General features: G+C 44.9%; 1 protein-coding gene across 18 annotated transcripts in view; it reads right to left on the minus strand.

The window, feature by feature from the left end:
• Positions 1-23,051, minus strand: part of RERE (arginine-glutamic acid dipeptide repeats) — a 357,369-nt gene that overhangs the window by 217,732 nt on the left and 116,586 nt on the right. For all 18 annotated transcript variants that reach the window (XM_081201368.1, XM_081201373.1, XM_081201372.1 and 15 more), the window contains one exon: positions 19,794-20,264. In XM_081201368.1, coding sequence (XP_081057494.1) covers positions 19,794-20,118 — 325 coding nt within the window. In that variant the 5' untranslated portion in view covers positions 20,119-20,264. The remainder of the gene's footprint in view (positions 1-19,793; positions 20,265-23,051) is intronic.

A 23,051-nucleotide genomic window follows, 5' to 3' on the forward strand; every position in this document is an offset into this window, starting at 1 on the left:
TATTGGTACACAATTAACAATCTGCATAACATTTGCACTTATGATGATATATCCCATTTGTGCCATTTTCTACTGAAAGGCTAGAACAAGCAGATCTTAGGGATGTTCTGGAAATAATCAGAGATCTCCATGTACACATCCTTTTATTATTAAGCAAACAACAAAAGATCTCTTCACAAATGTACACACTGCCAGAGAGAGAGACATTTAAGTGCGCCTTCTCACTGCTGTGCTTTAAGCTGCGTGGAGGCCAGCAAAATTCTATTTATCAAGATCTGTGAGCAGTCCAAGACAATTAACTTCATCTGTAGCTGTGGTAATAGCAATAATGAAAGCATCCACTCTTGGCAAGTTATTAACAGTGCCTTTTTATTATTAAAGTGCCACGTTCCATTGATATCATTTTTTAAAGACCCTCTTTTAATTTCTTCAGAGAAGCTCATTCCCTAAACACACCTGCCCTTGCAGCAGGCACTTTCAAACCTTTGCCTGCCTGCTCCAACAAAAAAGGTGTTGTGGGGCAAGGAGAGAAGAGCCACCAAGGCTGGAGCTGGGAGCAATGGGAGAAAGGACACGAAAAGTAGCCCCACATCTCCCCCTCCCTCCCTGGTAATGCCTAGAAAGGCACCAAGACATGTGACTTGACACCTGCCTCTTCTGTTATCTGCCTCATTCCACTATGTTCTACTCTCAAGGTACTGTTAGGAAACATCTCATAACATGCTTTCTTCTGCCCCCAAACCCCATGCTACTAGACTCCAGCCTCACTAGTTCACAGCACGCTACCCTCAAGTCTCCAGGCTCCACCACCAGTCTCCGCCTCAAGAAACTCTGCTTCTTAGGGCCCATGGAACAGAACATTCAGGACTTACGGAAGCTAGGGAATAGGAGCAGACTCAAGGGATACAGGAAGCAAGCATCTGAGAAAAGGGTGGTATGTCTCACCATTCAAGGGAGGTGTTCATGTCAAATTCCAGCACCTCTTTTTCTAGAAAAATAGCACTGATCTGCATTATCCGCCCTTTACCAGAAGGTCTCAGGGTGGGTCAGAGCAATGTAAAATACAATGTTAAAAACAGTTTTAAACCATTTGTACTCACAACTCGAGTAGGTTTACAGCAAAAACAGAGTGGCCAAGCAAGGGAGCCATGGAGTATTATGGCAAGGTGATAATAATACTAATTAGATTTCTTCCCCATCCTTTACTGCAAGGTCCCAGGGCAAGTCACAACAACTGAAAATACAGGATTACAAGCTAGGGGGCCCACAGCAACTAGAGAGCCCAGAGGGGTGGATGAATTTCAAACACTGGCTTAAAGTAAACACAGCTACATCTCTGGCCGAGGGCTCCCCACTCCAAATCATTTTTCTAGCCCCAGAAACACTGGGAGATGCTCAAGGCCTACTGAGATAGAACCCAAGAGCTTTTCCCTGTTATGTCTTGCAAACACCTCCCCTTCCTCATGTTTGGAGAGGACTCCAAATGCTGAACGACAGGGACTACGCCACTCAAATGTAGCAGGAGCACTGACAGATCTTTTCCTTTTCAATGACAATTTTAAACAGCGCACCACTTTCCTTACAAAGCAGGCATTTGAGATAAGGCAAGGAAGGATGCGACAATGAAAAGGGATGCACATGAGGAAATCTGTATTATTTTCAGAAAGGGGGTGGGTGGAGAGAGAGAAGTCACCAGAGTGACAGGTAAGGAGGTATAAAATTTACCTCTTTTCCCTCCCCTCCACCACCCACATGGCTGACAACAAACAAATTGCTAGTCTGATCTTTTAGAGTCGTTTCCTGCCAAGCAGATTTTCAAGCAACACTGCTGGCTCCTTGTCAAGTAAACAACAACACACAGAGGCCTCTGCTCCTGCTCCTTAAAGGCTCCACCAATTTGCTGCCTTTCCTTGAATGATACCAGACCAATTGCCTGCACGGCGCTCCTTATTTCACAAAAATGATTCTTCTTATAAACTGGCCTCATAGAGAATCCATTTTCTTTTTAAGGGGAAAGCTGCTACTGCTGCTGCTGTTTAATGGACTGTCAGTATAATTTAGATTTCATCAATTTAAACTCATTCAAGCCTGGCTCCTGATTGTACAGTAAATGGAACATATTTCTATTCAACAAAATTAATGACAGTTAATTGTAGTCTGGAGCTCCCCATTTTATGAAAGCAACAGTTCCCTGGTCCCAGCATCAAGCTACATGATTTCCCACTCCAATTATTTTCTCCTACTCTTTCCGCCATGCCTCTGATGCATGCTATTTTATAAGCCTCCCATTGCAAGACTAATGTACATTTTGATCTAGTATATTGTTTCCAGTTCTGACAGATATGCTCAATTTTCATGCAAACTGTTGACAGCTGAAAGGTAAAAGGGGAAGGAGAAGGCACCAAGTTAAGAGCGTCTGGTCCTCAATTCTCACAGCAGTGCTAAAGGAAATTATTTTATTTTTTCCGACGAAGAACCAGGAGAGAAGACTTAATGGTCCTGACATCCAACAGGAAACCACTGTGCCACTGTGCCATCTTAAGTGTGCTCATCCCCTCAACAACAACACCCCCCTAACAGTAAACAGTGGCATGACTATAGGATAATACATTTAGCTTCCACAGTGAGCATAAATTGCCTCTGAACAATGAGACACAGAGTTGGATCTTTATTAAGATGGCAAAATTACCAATATTGTGAACCACCTTGTGATCTTCAGGTGAAGGGCAGTATACAAAGTAGCAATAGTAGTGATGGCGATAATAATGATGATGATGATGATGATGATGATGATAATAATAATACAGGTCTGGGTAACTAAGTGGGGTAGCGAGCATTTTTAGGGGCTACTAAGTTTGGAGGTTTATTTGCAAGGTCTGATTACCATGGCTATTGACATATATAAATCTAATAAATGTCCACAGATTTGCTGTGAAGTCATGGTACCCAAAGCAAAATTGTGCCTAGAAGGCCAAGTTGGAGCTTTCAGGTTTCACAGATAGGCCCAGGGGTTACCTACAGTGCCTGGCAAAGGTTTTGAACCCATATCAGAAGCTGGACAAGCTTTTAGAGGTGGAGTAAGGCTTTTCCTGATGATCTTCAGTGGCAACATATATAGCCTTACAAATTAAAAAGAACCACCAGGGAGCTTTCCCCCACGCTCCATTCCAATTTCCTGGGCTCAACCGCATCAGCTTAAAGCTGTCCTGCCTTGGGCATACCTTGGTTCCAAAAGGAAGCAAAACAAACCAACCATCAGCCATCAAGAGCGATGAGTTGTGCTTCCACAGCGCTGATCTAATGGCTGTCTTCTTCCCCGCTTCCTGCCCAGTGTTAAGAGCTATGATAAGCTCGAAGGCCAGGTGGGACAAATGAGAAACTCACAAGCCCTTGCCTTGCCTGGAAGGCAACAAAGGTAGCTGCCTAATGCTGGGTCAGACCACTAGTCCATTTAGCTCAGAATTTTCTACACTGACTACCAGTGGCTTCCAGGGTTTCAGGCAGAAGATTCTCCCTGGAGATGCCAGGAATGGACCCTGGGACCTTCTGTATCCAATGCAGATGCTCTGCCACTGAGTTATGTACGGCCCTTCCTCTATTTACCCACTGCAGCCGTCCACATGAGTGAACTACCATGCCCATGAATGCAGCCAGCTTCTACTCACAAACCCATCACCTGCCTCGCTTCTTCCTCTTTTCCTTCAGCTTCTAGTGCATCCTTGTTCAGTCTATCCATCTACAAGTGCCCCGGATGCATTTTCAGTTTTATGCAGCCCCTGGCACGAAATAAATGATAACCCTCAGCAGCGATCATCAACAGCACAGAAGGCAGACAAACAGTAAAGGGATGTTTTTCTTTTAAAAGGACAAGCTGAAAGAAAAAGGATATAGACTCTCATAAACATCTGAATCATAAACCTCGGCAGACTCCATAATATCCAGAGTCAAATGGACTCCTCTGGGAGGAAGGGCAGGATACAAATTTAGTATGTAAATATAAATAAATAAACGAAACCAAGCAAGAAGACAAAGAGACAACAGGCGATCAAAGGGCCCATCATGCAGCACTCAGGCACTCATGACCAAATTAGCTAAGGGCCGACACCACCTCAGCAATTTGGAGGTCTCCAGTGGAGAAGAGCTCCACGCTGTTCTGTTGAGAAAACAGACCCATCTTCTCTGGGTCCATTCATTGCCAACGCGCCCAATCTCTTGCTCTCCACTCTTGTCTAGCAATTTTCTATCCATCCACCCAGGGTTTTTATAATCAAGCCTTGCAACCTTTCAACAAGGTGTTTTGTGTTTAAAAGGCTTAAGTGCTACTTTCCTTTAAAAAATAAGAGACTGCGAGATTTGAGGGGGGGGGGGAGCAGCGGCTATTGTTTGAGCCACAAATGGATTCCCACACTTTTCTATACAAGGAAAGCCTGTAATGGGGCTCACTGCAAAATTAGCACAGCTGCTTCAAACGCCAATCATACGGCAGAAGCTTTTAGTTATTTTCTCTTCAGCACAGTCCCTTTTGTCATCAGTTTTCGGGGGGGAAAGGAAAGAAAAACCATAAGAGCAAAGACACCTGTCTAGACAATGATGTGACACTTCAGAGAGCAGGAACACACATTTCACTCTCTCTTGAGGATGAAGTCACAGAGTGGACCAAGAGCCTAAACAAGAGATAAGCTGTATTCACTTGAAAGATTCCAAACCACCACCTATGGCAGCCTTTACCGGGCTGTATACGGAAAGAGACAGAACTGCTGGGCACAGTGATAAATGAAATAATTCAATAACTAATGGCTCAAAATATCCTTCCACAGTGGAGCCTGCCTGTTGCATCTCTGTTGGAGTTACCACTCTGCAACACAGAACACTTCCTTATACTGTGCCAGACTATTGGTCCATCTACCTCAGTATTGTCTTCATGAGGGGAGGGGAAACTTCATGAGGGGAGGGGGTGGCATATATTGAGGAAGGGATTCACACATGGATAACACAATTCAGAGTTTTTCAGAGAAAGCAGCAAAAAGACACTTGAAAGGTTCTAGTGTTGGGAGTAGTGCAGCCAAAGGGCTACATTTCCCTCCTGGGGGATCACAGATTATTTCGATCATAGATGCCAAGGACTGGAACAGGACCTTTTGCCTACATTCTGCCATTCAACTATGCTTCCTCCTACCCACTAAACATGTTTAGTTGTTCAAAATGCCATGCAAGTGGAACACTATACAGATTCAGAGGATAATTGTGCTGAATCTTTGCTGAGGATGAGGGGAAGCACTGCCTCACCAAGCCTCATGGATGGGCCTGCCCTGGTTCAAATTCCCACTCTGCCATGAAGCTCACTGTGTGACCTTCGGCCAGTCATACAATTCAAAATTAAAAGCCCATAAGAATTAATTAAACGCAATAAAGAGAGTTAAACGGCTTTCATTTGATCATTAATATTTTGTACTGTACAGGCAGGCCCCCGTGTACACTGGAGTTACATTCTGAGGCACCATGCATGTCGGTGAAATCATGTATATTTGAAACCCGCTGAAAATGCCTGCAAACACCTCATTCCGCCCCCGCCCTCACTCTGTCCTTTTAGTGATGTTTCAGTGACGTCTTTATGACATTTCCAGGTCACTTCCAGGTTCAGCGCAATGCGCGTATACACGGTCACACACATATTGAGCATGCGTAAATGTGGGGGGCTGCCTATATTTATATTTTTATTCTGTTATATTGTTTCAAGATTTATTTTGGACAGTGGTGCCTTGCAAGACGAAAATAATCCGTTCCGCGAGTCTCTTCGTCTAGCGGTTTTTTCGTCTTGCGAAGCAACCCTGTTAGCGGCTTAGCGGATTAGTGCTATTAGCGGTTTAGTGGATTAGCGGCTATTAAAGGCTTAGCGGCTTAGCGGCTAAAAGGCTATTAGCGGCTTAGAAAAAGGGGGAGGGAAAGCGGAAAAAAATCGGAACACTCGCAAGACGTTTTCGTCTTGCGAAGCAAGCCCATAGGGAAATTCGTCTTGCGAAGCAGCTCAAAAACAGAAAACCCTTTCGTCTAGCGGGTTTTCTGTCTTGCGAGGCATTCGTCTTGCGGGGCACCACTGTATTGTCTTTTGAGTTCTCTTTGGTGTATTGTTTTGAGTTCTTTTGTACTGTATTTGACCTGCACTTTGTACATTATTTTGAGATCTTTAAACTATTTTCTATTCTTATATTGTATAGTGATCTGAGTGTCTGCATTGTACTGGATCTCCATTTTGTGTATGGTTTTGACACTTGACCTCGACTTCATCATGCTTGAAATTTTGGTCTCTAGTATTTGATGACTTAAGTTTTGTACTCTGCTTTGAGGTTCTTCTGGATATAAAGCAATTAACATATTTTCTAAACAAATTCTCTCTCAGCTTAACCTACCCCACAGGGTTGCTGTGGCAAAAACATGGGGAAGGGGAGAACAAATGTACAACACCTTCAGCTTCTTGGAGGAAAGGTGGGATATAAACATAGCAAATAAAAACCACCCACTTCTTCATTGGAAATGAAAATTTCCCCATAACACCCAAAAAAGGAAATGGAGGGGGGGGCGGGGCGTAGAAAACCAACAACATGCCAAAAAAGGGGGGGATTCTGAATCAACATTTAAAATCAACATTATAAACTGTTTCCCCGTCAAAGTTTGCCTTCTCCCTCCTTCCCCAGGATTTTGTTTGCTTTATTTAATGAAATATATATGTGTATGCAGATAGCTAGAAAAGCTAAAAGAGCTGGTTTTAAGGATCAACCTCCATTTATCAGCCCTTAAGAGAGGCGCCATCTGTCATGCATTAACAGCTGCTCCATGTTTTAAGAGCCAGAACAACGCCTGCCACATAAGGGTTTGGAGGGGGGATGGAACACTGGGAGTGGGGAGAGAGAGAAGTGGCAGAGATTTTCACCTTGTAATGTGCAGTTTTGGTTTTAGTAATAGGGCAGGTGTAAGGATTTCTGGTTAGCTCTCTTTATTTAAAAAGGGGGGAAGGGGGGGAGAGATAGCTTTCAAGTGGATTCTTTACAGTACTGATTCATCCTGAAGGACCGAGCATCCAACTTCCGGGGGGGGGGCGGTATGTAGCCCAGAAGCAAAGAAGATGGATTCATCCCTCTGGACACATCACATTGCACGCTCCCATATTCCAAGAAGAATTAGCACCTCAAGGTGGGGACAATTGTCTGCTATGTGGCCACATCTTGCCACTAGACAGAAACACAGATTTGCTTTTAGTTGTGCTGTAAGCACCAGGGAGGGGGGCACAGGACTGTAGCAGGGCACATTTCTTGCACGTGGAATGTCCCAGGTTCAAATCTTGAAATCTCTAGCTAGGGCTGGGAAAAACCCCTGGGGAACTTCTGCCTGTCAGGAGCACATACAGAACACAGGAAGCTGCCTTATACCAAGTCAGGCCATCAGTCCATTTAGCTCAGTATGGTCTATACTGATTGGCAGAAGCAAGCTCTCCAGCGTTTCAGATTCGGATTTCCAGCTATACCTGGAGATGCTGGGGATTGAACCGGGGACCTGCCGCCTGCAGAAGCCATGTCCTTTCCCCAAGGGACTGAGCCAAATGTACCACTGGTCTGAATTGATTTAAAGCAGCTTCCTGTATTCCTAAACCTACAGTGGTACCTCGCAAAACGAAAAGAATCCGTTCTGTGATTCTCTTCGTCTAGCGGTTTTTTCGTCTTGCGAAGCAAGCCCATTGAAGGATTAGCGGATTAGCGCTATTAGCGGCTTTTAGCGGCTTATCTGCTGATCGGATCAGCTGATAAGCGGCTTATCGGCTTAGAAAAAGGGGGGGGAGGGGAAAAACCAGCAGGAACTTGTCGTCTTGCGAAGCAAGCCCATAGGAAATTCGTTTTGCGAAGCACCTCCAAAAACGGAAAACTCTTTCGTCTAACGAGTTTTCCGTCTTGCGAGGCATTCGTCTTGCGGGGCACCACTGTACTTGCAATGCAAACAAGATTCCTCCTGCTGACCCTCCAATGGCTCCAAAGGCAATGAATAGTTAACTTCATCATAACTGGCTTTTGCCGCTAGGAACAGGGCGTACCTCTGCAGCAGAGCAAATGCTCTGAATGAGAAGGGCGCCAGACATCTCAGTCCCTGGCATCTCCTTAGGTAGCAGGGCAAGAAAGATCTGATTACAGTCTTGGAGAGCCGCTGCCAGTCAGATCAGACTATCACTCGGACTCAGTATAAGGTAGCTTCCTTATGCATCTCCTACCACATCCATAATAAACTGGGCACTAGCTAAGTGGGAGGCTCGCCACCATCAGTGGCTCAACTACTGGAATGTCATGGCATGTTGATAAGCTACCAAGAGGGAAGAGAAAGTCACAGAATGCTGATAACAATCACAGCCATTCTCAGACAAACAGGAAGGCGTAGTTAGAGGGACACAGGACTAAAAGGACAGGGGGGTCTCTGTGCGGTTGGCGGAAAACAAGAAAGGGCAGTGAGGCAAGGAACTGGGGCTGGAATTTATATATATTGATTCAAGCTGAATAGCTAAATCTTTGGCGGCAGGTTCCTAGTTGCTTAAAAAAAAAACCTAGAGCTCTCTCTCTTCTTTTTAATTCTGGCACATTTGCCTCTCTCAGCTGGTGAAGCTGTCAGAACAAATAGAAGGCAATATCTGGAAGCAAGACAAACACATGGGTCAATGTCAAACACAAGCCAATCACTCTCAGGGCGAGAGCCAAATGCCTGCATTTCAATTTCACTCATGTTCTCCAACTCAAATACCGTTAGACTGCTTAAAAAAAAACACACCCATAACCAAACAGCTTTCCTCTGCTCTCTTTTTGGTTTTCAAAATGAGATTCTCTTTTTAATCCAAGAGCAGATTTCAGATTGAACAACAGTTTCAGCCATTTCCTTGGCGGGTACCAAGGAAAAGCATCAATGTATAATTATTATAAAGGGAACATTTAACAATTAATTGAGCCAGCAGAAGCTAAACCTCCGGAGCTTAGGAGTTCAAATGCTTGCTTGCTAAGCGAAAGGGCAGAGGATTGTAACTTAACCATAGGAGATTTCAGCCCAATTAGGCTCTGCATAAATAAAATAAAATAACTCTGGGTCTGCTATGCCCGGGTGCAAATATGCCAGAGAAACAGACCAAATGCCTTCTGTTTCCCTTGCTGTGCTGGAAGGGTGAATCAACAGCACACAAAGGCAGGGATGTGTGTGAGTGAGGTGACAAAACTATAATAATCACCCTTGTGTAATTTTGCAGATAGGATCAGGAATGCATAGAAGCCACTGATGCCCAGCAGGGGAGGCAGATGAGCCTGATGACTGGCCTGTGGGGGTTACTGCCAAGGTGTTTTTTGGCTCCTGAGTTCTGCATGACTCCTGGATATTATCTCAATTTGAAGAATTCCACAAGGACATGCTTCTTATAATATTAAATAACACACACACACTACTACCCCACCAACTGCTACTACTTTTGGTTAATCTTCATTTCTGCATGCGCATACTCAGACATCAGTCATACTGAAGAGAGTGGGCTAAACACAGTGAGAATTGGGATGCAAGGAGAAGGGGGACCTTAGCTGTATGGCAAAGCACCTGCCCTGCTTGAAGAAAGCCTCAGGTTCAAATATGAGGAAGGGGAGGCAGAAAGATAGGGGACGCATATGCAATTATTTCTGTTGCACTTAAGTCTCAGTTACAGCAGGGCACAGAGACCAGGAGGCTGTGCCTATGGCTTTGCAGGGAAGGTGGGTTTTAAGAATGAGGTAATTAACACCATGGGATGCACTTCCTCGGATCCAGAGAAGATATTTCCCAGAACAGGAAGAGCTGAAAACTTCAGCAGCCCACCGCCCCACCACTTCTCTGCAGCACTCCCCAGGGCCTGCAGCTAGCACTACCAGAACAGGAGCATGTGATCCTATTACTGCCTGAGATTCCCACCCGCCCCCCTCCTACACACTCCCCAGAAGCAGAAGCTGCTACATTCAGAAATCACCTCCTTCCCAGCATATAATAAGAAGGGCCGGGCGTCTTGTTTTGTGTTAACATGATTGTCTTGGGCCAGAGCACCCATCAGAAGCCTGAACAAAGGCCCAAATTACAGCCTTCCTGCTCTCCATTATGGGGCATCCACCCTCTCTCCCCAAGAAATAAGCACTCGAGGAGAGAGAGTGTGCCTTAACTGCTAAGTGCTCTCGCTCTTCCCCTTGGCAAGCAATCCTCCCATAAATGAGGATTGCACCCAGCCAGCTACAAAGCACTTAACAGCTGGCACCTACGCAAACAAAAGAAATCCTGATAACCTCAAACAGGAACTTTCCGCTTTCAGTAGCAGAGAGAGAGAGAGAGAGAGAGAGAGAGAGAGAGAGAGAGAGTCCCTTTTCTCTACTACATTTCTCAAGTGTTATAACCACATTGCTTTAAAATGGCGGGAGATTAAAAAATGGGACACAGTCTTGCTCTCCTATTTGAGCCACCTAAGCAGGTAAGGAGGGAAGCAAGGCGGTCAAATTAGAATTACATAGCACTGAAAGCAAACTCGGCTCCTTATCTTCAACTCTCTTTGAAGCTTCACCAGAGATTACAAGAGTTATTGCTGCTCTTGCTTTTTGGTTTTCCCTTTTGTAAAATAAAAGAACACTAGCCCTACATGTTAACTAGCACCCCAATGCCAAGATGTTTGTGCTACGCCAATGTTCTGCCTTGTCAACTGGTCACTTTCACCATTTTGGTTCCAGGTAACAGTCACTGCCATTCTTTTCATATTAGTTTCCCTCCAACCTCATTCTTTTTCACAACACCCAAATGTGTATATATGCCTGTCAATTTGGAATTACACATCCATGCATCTGATGAAGCTTGTGCCATAATAAATTTGTTAGTCTTTAAAGTGCTATAAAACCCTTTGTTGTTTCTGCTGCAGCGAACTAAAACACTACTACTCTTCTGGAAATCAACATTTTTGTTCACCATTAACATTAGTGGAATGATATCTAAATTCAAGCCTATATTGCTTGTCATACAATATTGCAATAAAAAGCAGGATGCTACTCAAAATATAATTAAAAACAAAACTAATAGCATAGCACAATTCTATCAAGAGGAGGCTGGGTCCAGCAGTGGCCTTGAATTGACAGCCTAGTTCATGGGTAGGCAACCGAAGGCCCGGGGGCCAATCCGGCCCAATTACCTTATAAATCTGGCCCGCAGATAGTTCAGGAATCAGCATGTTTTTACACGAGTAGAATGTGCCCTTTTATTTAAAATGCATCTCTGGGTTATTTGTGGAGCCTGCCAGTTGTTTTTACATGAGTAGAATGTGTGCTTTTATTTAAAATGCATCTCTGGGTTATTTGTGGGGCATAGGAATTCGTTCATTCCCCACCACCACCACCCCAAAAAAATAGTCCGCCCTACCCCACAAGGTCTGAGGCCCCCTGCTGAAAAATTTTGCTGACCGCTGGCCTAGTTCCTATAATGCATTGATTACACAAGTTTCCCTAGATCAAAATTACCCACACAAGTATCTGCATTGGGGACCACTGGAAGGTGATGATTGACAAGGAAATGCAGTCAATCATGGGTCCACAAGAGATGTGGGATTAAAAAAAAACATTTTCCCACACCCTAAGCAGTACACCAATGTCATATCAAAATCTAAGGTGGGGTGGGTGGGTGGGTGGGAGGGAGGCTCCCAAAAAAAGTGGTTTGTCTTGAGCTGTGATGGAATACAGAGGTAGTCTGTCTGTCTGTCTGTCTGTCTGTCTTTCTTTCCTTTTCCTTCTTTTTTTTTAAACCAAATCAACGAAACAAACCACAAACCCACATGAGCAGGTAGAAAGATTCATGGGCGTAGTAGCCAGGATTTATTGGGGGACAGGCTTTATGTCAGGGGGAGCAGAACCCAGAACAGAGTTTTTTGTGACACAATTGGTCAGTTAGATATTTTTATTTATTTACTTGATTGAGGGGGGGAGCAGATGCCCTCCCTACATCCCCCTGGCTATGCCCATGGAAGGAGCGTTACTGTTTTTGACCTCAGTCCCATGACAGAGTACCGTCCCGCCATACAACAATGAAGTTGAATTACCTGTCCTCCCAGGAGACAGCACACAGCTTCTCTGCCTGAGTTACTACTCTGAGTTTGTCTCCCTCCAATCACACCCAGAACAGTGAGATTCATGCAGAACCAGTGCAGGATGGTGGGGCTCTGCCAACTGATATGGTTTCCCACCCCCCTAACCAACTATGGAAGAGAAACTTTGCAGATGCATGAGTGAAACAGGCCTCAAATTTCAACTTGGGGCAGGTGACAGAGAGGACAATCCCTTCCACTATCTGGCATTTGAGAATCATCACCTTAGGACAACATACTAACCCAGGAAGGTACTATTTAAAAAAGAAATCCTTGCCAGAAAGGTGATCTTCCCACCTTCTGTTTAGCCAAAGCTAAATATAAAAATTCCCCTATTCACTGTTACCAGGGTTTTGTTCCCATTGCCCTGTTTGCTGTTTATATAGTTGCTGATGCCATTGTTGGAATGGATCCTCACAAATCCTTTTAATCCTTGTAGATCCTTTTAAATGGTTCTGGATAGCCAAAGCAAAAATGACAGTGTCCTCATATCCATCTGCTAAAGATGAGAGGCAAGCAGCCTACAAGAATGCAATAGCTCTCCCTGCCCCTCCTCCCTACCCCACCCCTCTGTTCAGCTAATCTCTCCTGCCCCTACAATTTTCACCTCAGGCCTTCTGATTGCCATCCAAAAACCGGCAGGGTCTTGCTTTTCTAAGCAGCAATATGCAATCCAGGGAAAATGCTTTTTAGCTGCTTTTGCCCAAGAGGGATATGTGTGGGAGAACAACGGAGGACCACAGAACAAGCATGCTAACGTTTTGGAGAGGCGTCTGCAAATGCCACCAAGAGCTCCATGACTGCCTATTGCAGGAATGCTATGGCTGGATTGCCAGCAATTCTACCCTCCATCAAGAATCCCAATCTCGTTGCACTAGACAGGTGCAGGTGCCAAGAGCCAGGGAGGGTGTTTTGCTTTTAATATATCAGCACTTAATTACTTGACTGCCAGCAGGGAGAGAAAGGAAGATGCAATGGCTTTCCCACACCTCTTCTGCCAGCCAGGTGACTGGGACCAATATTGGCCTCCCCCAAAACAAAGAAAGCTCCATGTGACAAAAATATGTGGGTTCCCTAAGTTCTTCCCTAAATGTCACAGTGTGGTGATTTTTTGGGATGGGGTGGGGAGGCGATTTCACTACACAGTATAAAGGAAGAACAACTCAACAAGGGGTGAGTGGCAACTCCGTATTTTGCAGCGGTGAAAGGGAGCCTGGCCATTTGAGAAAGAATGGGTAGGACAGTAGTTAAGAGGCAGAGCACATACTTTGCCTGCAGGAGCTCAAATCCTTGGCATCTCTAGCTAAACAGGGTCAGAAGGAGATGGTAAAGACCACTTGCCACCTGAGCCCATGGAAAAGGGGCTGAGAGCCAGAAGAAACAATCCTGGCCCAGAGAAACAAAGAGTTTGATGTAGCATAAGGCAGTTTTCTCTCCTCTCAAAGCCATCATCCTCATTTTTAAATAATGAAAACCACTCAGTGCCGCTTGAGGGCTGCAGAAAGTACCCACTTGCCTCCCTGACAGAACCAATCAAAAATGTACTGTTCATAGATACTGGGCTAAAGAGACTTAGGGCCTGATCCAGCAGCCAGGCCCCTCTTTTTATGTTAACACTGGTGAAAATCTGCAAAATAAACGGGTCTAGTGGCGGTGATGGAGTTGAAGCAACAACTGTAACCCCAAATAATCTGACTAACACCAAAGGGAAGGGCAGTCATTTTAGCAGCCTTGTAGATTAGAACTCACAAAGCCCTCCACCGGTTTTTTCATGCTGAAAGAGCGGGCTCTAAGCACATCGGGATGCATGTGGTGTGCAGTAAATCAATTTTGCTATTGTGACAAGTTGTTTTGACAAAAGCCAGGAAAAGGTTTGAAATGCAAGTGAGGCGGGGGGGGGGGGGGGGCAATAGAAGCCAACTGGGATAAAGGGAGGGGATAAGCATGATGGGCTGCCCCTTAAACAAGAGCAGGATAAAGACAACTAGCAAGCAGGTGAGGCCACATCTGCACCATACATTTAAAGCACAAATTAGCACCATTAAACAGTCATGGCTTTCCCCAAAGAATTCTGGGAGCTGTAGGGTTAAAGGGTATCAAGAGTTGTTAGTAGACCCCTATTCCCCTCCCAGACCTACAATTCCCAAAGGCACTTAACAATCAAGTCCTCTTCTCAGGGAACCCTGGGAATTGTAGCTCTCTGGAGGGAGCAGCAGTCTCTTAACAACTCTCAGCTTATGAAAGCAAGTTCCATGCTTGCACTGCACGGAAGCGTACCCATTTTGGAAATTTGGGGTACAATAAAACACAATGCTAAATTGTCCAAAGCTGCAAGTCGGCACAGCCTGATGCTCACCACCAATCACCAACTTCCCATGTCCAGCCATGCTGCCTCTTGGCATCTGCCTCTTCACTGTCTAATACCGAAGCACTAGCTTCTCATATACGGTAACTAGGAAGCTACTTGGGACAAGTCCCCCCCCCCCCGTTAGTTTGTAATGTTACATTCATATAGGTGTTGCTGTATACTATGCCAAAGTTTACTTTGCATTATTTAACTACCTCTCTACCCTTCGAAAAAAGGGGGAAATCAAGGAAGCATCTTCTGCTGATGCGGTCCTAGGCCTTCAGTCCTTTTCAGCAGATGTCAATCCAGCACTAATGCAGCTCATATGTATCACTTTGACCTTCCCAAAGGCATAGGCTAGAACCACAAGCCTTTCCAGGGCACGGAAATCTTTGTTTCTCTCCACAAATCAGCACCAAGCCCTAAAGCATGGATAGGCAAACTAAGACCCGGGGGCCAGATCCAGCCCAATCGTCTTCTAAATCTGGCCTGCGGATGGTCCGGGAATCAGCGTGTTTTCACATGAGTAGAATGTGTGCTTTTATTTAAAATGCATCTCTGGGTTATCTGTGGGGCATAGGAATTCGTTCATTATTATTTTTTTCCAAATATAGTCCGGCCCCCCACAAAGTCTGAGGGACAGTGAACCGGTCCCTTGCTGAAAAAGTTTGCTAACACCTGTCCTAAAGCAAAGCTTTTTACCATTGCATGAGTAAGACTACCCCACTTCCACATGATAAATCAAAAGTGCCCTCACTAAAGCCTTGCTTACTTTTAGAGGTCAGCTCCTCTAACATATTAGAGCAGTGGTAGTCAACCTTCTTATACCTACCACCCACTAATGCATGTTTCTTGATGCTAAAATTTCCTTACCACTCGCCAGTGCTCAATAGAAGGGGGACTCAGCTTTTGCCATAGAACCCCCCACTGCCCACCTAGAATCCTGAAACACCCACTAGTGGGCAGTAGGGACTAGATTGTCAACCCCTGGATTAGAGAGATAAGCACACCTGGGGCAGGCTTTGCCCATGCTTCCCACTAGCCCATCCAAATAACTCTGGTGCTGAATCTGATGAACCAAGCATGGAAGTGACTACCAGAGCTGAGTGGACTCCTCCTCTTGAATCAGCATACAAGCCTTCCAGGAGTAGGAGGAGAAAAGGAGGGGATGCTGCAATGCACTATTAAACAGAGGCCACCTTCCATCCTGGATGGAATTACAAGTGACAGGTGTCTAATGGCCTGTGGCAACACTACACTCCCAATTACGGGGGTTTCTTTCCACCTGAGGCAGTGATCCAAGTGACCTGAACAACGTAGTGTATTGTTAATGCTTTACAAAGAAGGAATATGGTGCCGAGGCAGTGTTTGTTTCCCACATACTTTTGCAAATAATGATCCTGAGCGTTTAAAGAGTGCTTCGGGGGTGTCGTGTTCACAGACACTGAAATTTGTGGTGCCCAATTCAAAGCCCCATATACCTTGAAATCACCCAATGTGGAGGGAAATCCAAGGCAGGTTTGGTTTCTTTTGTCGAATCCCTTCCCAGCCCTACTGTTAACTGATCAGGGCTCCAGATATATTATACAGCAAGCAGGAGAGAGGGGTGGGAGACAGAGTTAAGCCTCAGCACCTCCATGAAAGCAAATCTGTACCAAAGATGGGAAGACCTTTTTGGCAAACAAGGGTGCTAATTGTTCCTGATTTTAGAAGGCAAGCTATGCTTGCAAGCAAATAATCTCAATTTCAAGTCAGGTTCTTCAACTGCAGTAACACACACACCACACCACGGCATGGTCACCACCCACTGCTGTGAGCCTGAACAGCTGCTCTTAATGCGCTCCAAGGGCTCTTGATCCTCTGACCCCAAAAAAGTTCAGCTGCTCCAGCCCTGACCCCTGCCTCACACAAACAAATGACCGAATGGCTCTCAGCAATGGCTTGGGAGTACAAAAGAGTGGAGGCAAATTAACTGTAGGGAATGTATGGCACTGCAGATGTTGCCAGGACTCTAACTCCCATCAGCCCCAGCCAACATGGTCTATGGTCAGGGATGGTGAGAGTTGCACTCCAACAACTTCTGGAGGTACACAGGCTCCTCCATCCCTGGCTTATTGGAAAAGCCAAGTTCTATCCACCCAAACACCTAAAAGAATATGCTGTTGAGGGTCTGACAAACCTCTCTGGGAAGGGAGCCCCACAAAGCTGGTGCCATTACTGAGAAGGCCCTGTTTCTAAGGGATGCATGCTGAGCCATCAATGCACCACAAAGAACTAATTAGGGGGGAGGAAAAGTTGTATGTCAGAAAGGAACTAATATACATTTCACAAGTTAATATCTGCACTGTAGAGTTAACTGTAGCTGGCAGAAGAATTTGCCCCGGTAGGGGAGCAGTCTTCCTGACCCCATTACATCTACCCTGGCCCCAAGGCTATCAAGCTTTACCCCTATCAACCCCACAGGACTAGGGCAATGCTGTTTCCAGGTAGAATTCAGTATGCACAACTTAAAAGCTACAAGATTTGCCTGTGACTCCACACAAGCCCAGAGCGTTAAGCATTCTATCAACACAACACATTAGAAAAAATGTTTCTGGTGATTTATTTCCATCGGTGTTTTCCCCCTCTTCTTTTGAAAAGCACATCAGTCTTTCCTTCCCACAGCGCTCTTCCAGCATGCCAATGATTTTTTTTTTTTTACAGCAGAGCAGATGACAAATATAGTAGCGCTTGTAAGCTTGCTCTTTTGATAAGAGAATCAGGAATAAATACACACATCCTGGTGGAAACAAGAGCACTGCAAGTAGTCATGGAACTGGAGCATCCGCTACCCTGAGGAGCGGTGAACGCCCGCCTTAAAGGCAGCAGGTTTGAGGCAATATTAAAAAGACAGATAAATGGTCAGCTTAATGGTTTGTTTGTGGTTTTTTTTTAAAAAAACAAGCTCATGTAACATGCCCTTACCTTTAATTCTACAGAAATGCAACCATTTTGTTTGTGTGTGTATATATATATATATATGCAGGTTTTGGTGTCTTCGGGTGTCTTCCTGTGTAAGAGTTGGGGTGTCTAGGCGACGTTTCGACGAGGTCTCACTCGTCATCTTCAGGCTGGTGCTTTCGGCTTCTTGTTACTGGAGCAGAGCAAGATCTCAGTGTTTGAGTTCCTATAAATACTGTTGAGGGGGTGTGGTGTATAGCCTCCAACGTTCTGGGCAGAGAGGAAGTTCCCAGGTTAGTGTGCCTTTTCTTCTTTTGTTCATTAATTACTTGAGGGATATCTTGAGTGATTTCTTGAGTGATAATCTGAGTACCACTTAGGAGGGTCATTAGGTGTGGATTAGTTGCTAAAGCTTTCGTGTCTTGACCTCTTGAGCTTGTGAAGAGTTTTTCTGAGAAGATGGCTGTACTGCACTTAGTTGTGCTCTGGCTTGGCTTCGTGTATAGGGGCGAGCTGTGGTTTTGTGCCCTGTGCCAGCCAGATCTGTGTAGGGATTGCAGGGGGGTGCAGCATCCGGAGGTGCCACTATGGTTTGGCTACTGGATGGTGTCTGTAATTTATCTGTGGAGAGGGTCTGGGTTTGGGTCTGGTGTGGTTGATTGGAGATGGCGTTCTGTGTGCTTCTGGTTCTGGTGTCGGTTTTTGTGGGGAGGGCTATTTTCCAGATGTCTGGCAGGCGGGACGTATCGTCACGCTTGTTCATGTTGTGAGGGTGTTTCTCTATCTCGATGGCTTCCATGATTATTCTCTTGTGGTGGTGTTCCATGTTAAAGAGCAATTTGGAATCTGAAAAATTAATTTCGTGTCCTGTTTCTTTCATGTGTTGGTAAAGAGAGGAAGTTTTTTCTTCTTTTTTTTTTTTTCTTTTTAAACTTCCTCTCTTTACCAACACATGAAAGAAACAGGACACGAAATTAATTTTTCAGATTCCCTGCAATCCCTACACAGATCTGGCTGGCACAGGGCACAAAACCACAGCTCGCCCCTATACACGAAGCCAAGCCAGAGCACAACTAAGTGCAGTACAGCCATCTTCTCAGAAAAACTCTTCACAAGCTCAAGAGGTCAAGACACGAAAGCTTTAGCAACTAATCCACACCTAATGACCCTCCTAAGTGGTACTCAGATTATCACTCAAGAAATCACTCAAGATATCCCTCAAGTAATTAATGAACAAAAGAAGAAAAGGCACACTAACCTGGGAACTTCCTCTCTGCCCAGAACGTTGGAGGCTATACACCACACCCCCTCAACAGTATTTATAGGAACTCAAACACTGAGATCTTGCTCTGTTCCAGTAACAAGAAGCCGAAAGCACCAGCCTGAAGATGACGAGTGAGACCTCGTCGAAACGTCGCCTAGACACCCCAACTCTTACACGGGAAGACACCCGAAGACACCAAAACCTGCATTCTTGTACCCGTGAAAATCTACGAAAGCATATATATATATATATATATATATATATATATATATATATATATATTACTGGGGTTTTGTGAAACTTGGACATGTTTCTTCTCGCCTGCAAAACCCTTCATAGACTTCCTCCCCCTCCCCTGCATCTCTCTGTCCTTATAGCCCAGCACACCTGCAACCTTCACTCATCCAACTCCATCACCCTTAGACATCTGAAGGTCTCCTGCTCTGTGTAACACAGACATAGGTAAACTCGGCCCTCCATATGTTTTGGGACTACACCTCCCATGAGCCCTAGCTAATAGGACCAGTGGGTCAGGGATGATGGGAACTGTAGTCCCAAAACATCTGGAGGGCAGAGTTTGCCTATGTCTGGTGTAACAGCTCCACTCTCCCTCTCATACTGGCCTTTATGGCTGGAACAATCTCCAGAATGTCCCCATGGGATCACCTTTCTTGCATACTTCAAATCCCTCCTCAAAAAACCTTTTAGTGAAGCCTCTGCCATAGCCCTCAGTCCCAATACCCTACTGTAAGCAAGCCAATGCTCATTTAATTTGAATCATTGCATATTATTTCCTGGTTTACCCCTCCTCTGTTCACTTTGCATTTATTTTTAAATAGCAAGTCACTTGAGATAGAGATCAGTTGTCTCATTCTTCCGTAAAGCACCACATGTGTACAAGGTGCTACATAAACAACAACAAAAGCCAGTTCCCGGTGCAACAGAGCATGCACTGGTCAAAATTATGCATTCAGCTACGGCAGCAATTTACATCCCTCCCTCCCTCCCCTGTGAACTTCAGCCAAGAAAACTAGGCTGGACAACACAAACACACAATGTGGTTCAGATTCCAAAAAGTAGGATCTCTCTCTTACCTCCAGGTCTGTAGACCACATCATCCTCTGTGATGAAAGAGGTGATTTCTCCGTTGTCCGTTCTCTCATAGCGAGATTTCTTCTTGGGGGGTTTCTTCTTGTTCTTCTTTGTGGACTCCTCTGTGGTGGCGCTGTTGTTGTCATTGTCCTCGTCCTCACTGTGGTCGCTCTCTGCGTAATTCTTGGCTCCGCCTTCCAGGGTGCAGCTCCGACGGGGCCGCGAGTTCTCGCTCTCCCGTGCCTTCTCCCGCTTGTCCCGCTCTCGGTCTCTGTCCCGGTCCCGGTCCTTGTCTTTCTCTTTGTCCTTTTCTTTGTCCGCTGTCATGATTCGCCAGGTGCCTTCTTCTGTCCTCTCACGGCTGGGCCTCCGTGAAAGGTAGACAGTGAGCCTGGGCTTCAGTCTTCTGAATTTCTCACTCAATTCCAGGAAAAATTCGACCACTCCAGCAACCCCAGCGTTTTAAAAAGGCTCTTGGAAAAGGAGGGGGGAAAGAAAATGTTAGCCATCGGAACTCTTCAACAACTATCTCAACTTCTTTCTAGGGAAAGATTAGACATTTAGGGGAAGGAAATATCAATGTTAAAGTTGTTTCACAGCAGGACATTCAAACAACAGCCCCTATCATGCTCTAATGCCGTGCTTTCATCTCTACACACAAAGCATGGCTCCTCTCAGACTTCCCAGCGCTCTCACACACTTATGTACAGCCAGTTCCATCAAACATGACTAGAGTGTCCCAGAACATTCATGGCAACATTGGCAGATGAAGATGATAGACTTTTTGGAGCTGGCCGAACTGACCACAAGAATCCATGAACAGAAAGAGGAGGAGTACCAAGAAGAATGGAAGAAATTTAAGGATTATTTAGTTAAATATTCTAAGATAATATAAGTAGTACTATTTGTGAGTACCAAATTGGCTTAGGAGTTAAATGTTTTAAATTGCATAACACTATGGATAGAAGTGAATACGATAAGAAAGAAAGATGTTAATTGATTAAGTTAATTTTATTGAAATTAGTATTGGAAAACTGCTACAATCAGTCATATGGAAACTCAGCTAAAGGGATCTGAGGAAGTCATTTAACAATGGTAACAAAAGTGGGATTATAATAGGATAAATGTTGTATTTTTTTGTTTTTTATATTGTAATGTTTTTTCTTTTTGTTGTTTATGTTTGTTATAAACTTGAAAACCAATAAAAAAAATGGGAAAAAAGAACATTCATGGCAAGATTATGCCAATGAAAGAGCGGAGCTACACAGATAGCAGCGTGTTTGATTGTTGTGGCGGAAGCTGCTACTGAGAGCTATGGGACAAGCAAACGTGATGTAGAATGTGTTGTCTTGTCCCCACAGCTCCCAATCTCCCGCAATCATGAGGTCCTTCACCTACACACATCCTGACTGTCGTGACAACAGTTCCTTCACAAATATAAAAATGTCATTTTGAGAAAGAAGGATTTGTTTATTTATTGCACTTCTTAATTCCCCCACAAAGAAAGTGACTCAAGGCAAGTTATAAAATAGTATAAAAAGTAAACCCAGTATAAATCCAAAACAAAAACCTAAAAACACATCCAGACGTATGCAAAAGGTAAGCCGAACACATCCCACCCACTGGAAATATCTGATGTGCTCCAAATTTAGGGTTGAAAGCTTGGGTAAGAAACAACACTTGTACCTGGCACCTAAAAATAGTGATGGTGCCAGATGTGCCTCCCTGGGTATAGCATTCCGCAAGTGGAGAAGCCACCAATGAAAAGCTCGTTCTCACGCCACCACCTTCTGCACCTCCCTTAGAGGAAACACGTGGAGGAGGGCTTCAGATGACAAACACAGGGTCCTGGCTGATGTATTTAGGAAGCGGTGGCCCTTGAGCTACTGGGGTTCAGAGCCACATAAGGCTTTTTAGGTGAAAATCAGCACTCTGAATTGAGCACCATATATTAATGTACTCTGAGATTCGAGTGTGGTGGGTCACTGGACCAAACAGGCATTGCACTGCACCCTAATGACAAAATTTACTTTAAAGAGAAAAAAAGAGGGGTACATAATTAACAGAGAAAATATTATGAGCTCAGGTGGAGCAAATTGCAGAATACATATTGACACAGCCGTGGAAACTACAGACAACAATGATATCTAGGCTCACACCTCTCCAATAAGCCACTCTTTTCTTTCCTGCACACAAGACTGCCATCGTCTATGAATGATAGCTGAGTGAAGAGGAAGAAGACTTTGCAACTCAGCCTTCCCAGAGAGAAAAACAGCCTCTGTTCATAACCTGCTACATAAAATTGCCCGTCTTCAAGTCAAGGGAAGGGCTGTAATAAGGGAGCACTGCCACATATTGTTAAAGCCTCTTGTTCTCACGGTTTGAAGCTAAGCCTTTTACCTGACGACTGCTTCCCTGTCAATCTCCGGGCCGCCAATCTGGACTGACAGGTTGTGTATGACACGGGGGGGGGGGGGGCTTTTCTGAGTAACAGCCAGCAGAAAACCTGAAGCTGGGCTAAAACTGCCGGCAGCTGCTGCCCTAGAAAGCCTTATGACTGAACAGAATTTTGCACCAGTTAAGGAATCCATCAGCACACTTCTTGAGCGAAGGCTGGAGAGTTACAGTCTCTTAACGTTATGTGCCAGTGCACATAGTAAAGATACACTGGCTTTTAAAATGAGAGTCTTCACAGACAATGGCTTTTTCCAGCAGCCATCTAGCCCTAATAAACTACTACCACTCCTGCTTAATGATTCTGTGAGTGGCGTGCTAGATTCTGGCAGAAGACAGTATTTTACAAAATGGAGCTTATGTGGTGACTAAGGGACTATGTGTCCCCGACACCCCTTTCAAATATCCCCTCCCTCACGAGCTAGGTGGTCAGACGGCTCTCCCAGGATCTACAACAGGAGGCTGCTCATATTAGCCTGCTGTACTGAGCACTGCAAGCACCCTGAATGCTCTAAAGCAGTACAGTGGTACCTCGGGTTAAGTACTTAATTCGTTCCAGATGTCCGTTCTTAACCTGAAACTGTTCTTAACCTGAAGCACCACTTTAGCTAATGGGGCCTCCTGCTGCTGCCGCGCCGCCGGAACACAATTTCTGTTCTCATCCTGAAGCAAAGTTCTTAACCTGAGGTAATATTTCTGGGTTAGCAGAGTCTGTAACCTGAAGCGTATGTAACCTGAGGTACCACTGTATATAAATGCAAAGTGTCCGTATTCCTGCCCAGCCCTTGAACTTGAAATCTCCTCAG

Source organism: Podarcis bocagei, assembly GCF_964188305.1.
Source record: "Podarcis bocagei genome assembly, chromosome: 7".
NCBI classification, from domain to species: domain Eukaryota; kingdom Metazoa; phylum Chordata; class Lepidosauria; order Squamata; family Lacertidae; genus Podarcis; species Podarcis bocagei.